General features: G+C 31.2%; 1 protein-coding gene across 1 annotated transcript in view; it reads right to left on the bottom strand.

Moving 5' to 3' along the window:
- LOC119832692 overlaps positions 1-1,436 on the bottom strand; it is a 43,411-nt gene extending 41,975 nt beyond the window's left edge. The window contains exon 1 of the mRNA XM_038356410.1: positions 1,301-1,436. Coding sequence (XP_038212338.1) covers positions 1,301-1,334 — 34 coding nt within the window. The 5' untranslated portion in view covers positions 1,335-1,436. The remainder of the gene's footprint in view (positions 1-1,300) is intronic.
- Positions 1,437-3,548: the final 2,112 nt, after the last annotated feature.

Raw genomic sequence — 3,548 nt, 5'->3', positions numbered from 1 at the left:
ATTTTCGTTTTTAAATTTCATCATTATGGTAGATATAGTAATAAATAAGTTATATAGTCGATATGATTCGTTATAAATACATTTAGCTTAACTAACTTTAGTTATAACTAAGATCTTTTCTAACAGACTCTATTGTAATAAATTATAAGAAGATATTCATTAACTTTATACATATTTCGTTAGGTTTAATTAGTTTCGTATGGAATATGTTAAAGTCTCTTTTCTAGGACTGGAAAATAGCAGTTTACTCAATAACCGTCGGATCTATTTCATCTGTATCGGTGACTCCACCTCCACTAATACTCTTTGAAATTGTGGTTCTGTTAATTCTGAAAACTACGAATTCCCTGAATAAACCGTTTAAATTGCTTTCGCTGACCAATCCACCTTTTCTATTGGAATTGAGACTGAGGGGATTGAGACTTTAAAGGTGAGTTCTAGTATTACATACTCATTTATAGGAAGATGGAGGAAGCTAGGGGTAAAACTTGATGAAAATGGAAAGAACTGTACGTGCGAAAAAATATCGAGGGAGGTTCTGTCTTCTAATTGACACATTGTAAGCCATTTTTCAAAATTGGGTGGATATTAGCAAAGTCACATGACCTATGCAACTAGCTTGAACTTTTTAGTTACCAAACATCTATCTATTATGTACATTGTGTACTAATATAGTACTATATACTGATATAGTAGAAGATAAACAGGGTGAAGTTTATACTAACTTTTTTCTTAGAAGACTTCTAGTATCAATAATCAATGATAGTCTGTCGGAAGGAAAATAGGAAGCTATTGCGATCCATTAAGTTGCGAGCGACTAATAAGTTGCTTATTTTCTCCGCTTTGTTTTCAGATTCAATATTACTTGTAATAAATGTAAAATACTTTCTGCATACGGGAACATAATCGAAACTTTTCGTGCATCATTTTGGATAAAAATCGCGAATAAAAGTTTGCATTTTTTTCTAATTTGAATTATAACATTTCTAATATTTAACGTTATAATAGTAAGAAATAAAGCACTCGCAACTACAACTCGTAAATACTCGTACAACTCGAAAAAAATTAACTTTGATTGACATGAAATTGTTTTACATTTTTTTCTTTCGAGCTTCATGTATTTTCATATAATTAATTACCTTTAAGATATCTAGTTGTCTTTAATGTTAAAATAATAAATGTCCCAATATATTTTTAAATAAACACGGCTGATCTAACACTTCATCGTGCTCATTAACTTTTTACCATTTTTTTTATTTTTTATTTTTGCATCAATAACATTTCCACAGAATAAACTCACCAACGAAAAGTCCAAAAACCAGTAGCACGGTCATGTTGTACACACACAAGATCACATTATACACACACAAAGCTGACACTCATGTGAAAAGTTTTCGATCGCTCCCACCAGAGGCGCAGAACCGTCGCGTAGTGAGGTCGGATGCCGACTGCGGGCTCCCCTCCCGAAGCCGCGTTATCGCGATCACATAATTAGATAAATGTCACTGTTTTTTTTTTTTCTTACGTTTGATGTGATGCGGATATATTAGGTTTTCAGGAAGGATTCGATGACTGTATCAATGTGAGCTGTTAAATCATAGACAATATGGACTTTTAAGTGGTTGTGTGATGGTGTTCTAAAATCAAACGTAATTATTTTTTATGAATATAAACAAAATAACAATATAACTTAACTGTTCATTATTTATTTGAATACGAAGAAATATACCATTTTACTAATAACTATAATATAAAATATTTACACGAATTTATTCACATCTTCCAAATCGTTTCTGTAGACATCTAGAAATAATTGACGTTATCGAACCTAAAACAATTAATCTTAAGCTTTTTGTTTTAATACCTACTTTTAATCTGAGATTAAGCTGTCACTAATTTTCTCGTCTTGCCATTAAATATATTAATAAAAAGTATGTATGTTCAATTACTTAGTAGCTTGTTACAATTGAAAACGTATAGAATATACATTTATTTCATAATTAATAATTAATTATAATAGCCTGGCCCTTAATTAAGGTTATCTAAATGAATTCTCTTATATAATGACAAAACATCACATCTTGGTTTGGGTTATGACATTGTATATAGGAAAAATGTTGTCATGTTATTATTATTTTTTTTTTTTACCACAATCGATAAAAAAGCAAAAGGCGTTAGAAGGCAGCTGTTCTAGGCTGACATAAATTATATTTTTTTATGAAAATGCTTATGCATCAATCTTCAGTAACGGATTCAAGGTCTTACTTGAATCGATCTTATTGTGATAATATTATGTGACTGAGATGAAAACAAGAAATAAAACTATTTTGATGTTAGATGATAAAATGTCAATGGAATTATTTAAATAAGTTAAATTCGGAATTGTTTAATAGATGTTATTAAACATATTATAAACCTTCCTTATGAATCACTCTATCTATTAAAAAAACCCATTAATATCCGTTGCGTAGTATTAAAGATTTAAGCATACATGTCAGTACAGTACAGAGAAAGCGACTTTCTTTTATACTATGTAGTCTGAAGAAAGTCATGTTAGGTACACCACTTACAACAGAAAAATGGCGGAACAAATTTTAATGATTTTCGCTTTGTTGGATTGTCGCTACCAGAATTGGGAAATTAATTTTGAAAACTTGCAAAAATAATTTAATCTAGCGGATCCAGGGTGAGAAGCTAGTTAATTATAAGAGCGGGTACTTGTATTATATTTTACATAAAAGGGGATGTTTTATTTTTGCTTCATTGTTTAAACTATATATGTAAATTTATAACATACGATAAACAACAGTAATCCCCGCTTTATTGACATTATTGTTTCAAAGCCGTATCCTTTTCTTTACCTTTTCCAGTCCTTTTCTTTGTTCGCGCCACGAATTCTGTATTTGTCCGTTTCCCTTCAAAGCTGGCAACACATTAGCAGAGGCTTTACGTCTACAAATATGAATGAACCGTCGTGATGGCTTCCCATCAGCCGAACCACCAGCTCTATTGCTAGCTCCAGCATAAAAAAAAATGTTCATGTCAAATTAATTAACTTAAATATGTACGTGCGTACTACCCTTAGTAATTTCAATATTGTTACTGGCAGCATCGTTCAGTATTTAAAAAAATAAATCATGTCGTTCTAAATTCCCTACGTGCATGCGGTTCCATATTTCAAATTTCGCGCGCTCCGACCTCTACTATCTATGGCCATTAATTATGGCGCTAGTTCGATGGCGCAATTAAAGTGTACAAATGTTCACGTGCACTCCGTTGCTATGATTCCATGATGTTTGTATCAGTTTATTGATTTTCATTAATGATTTAATTCATTGTATTCTATTGAGCATTTGATGTGCTGTGATTTATCGATTATGGTGACTTTTTGACTGTTTTGATAATTATAATCGAACAATAACTATTTTCTAGCTTCCTAGCATTACATTTCCTAGCTTCTTGATATGTTTCTTAAACTATTTAGCCTACAACCTATAATATAATCCGACGCCGCTACTGTTTTTTTAGCTTTATCTTATTGCGTGTGT

Source organism: Zerene cesonia, chromosome 15 (genome assembly GCF_012273895.1).
Source record: "Zerene cesonia ecotype Mississippi chromosome 15, Zerene_cesonia_1.1, whole genome shotgun sequence".
NCBI lineage: Eukaryota > Metazoa > Arthropoda > Insecta > Lepidoptera > Pieridae > Zerene > Zerene cesonia.
This window is presented reverse-complemented; position numbering and strand designations above follow the sequence as displayed.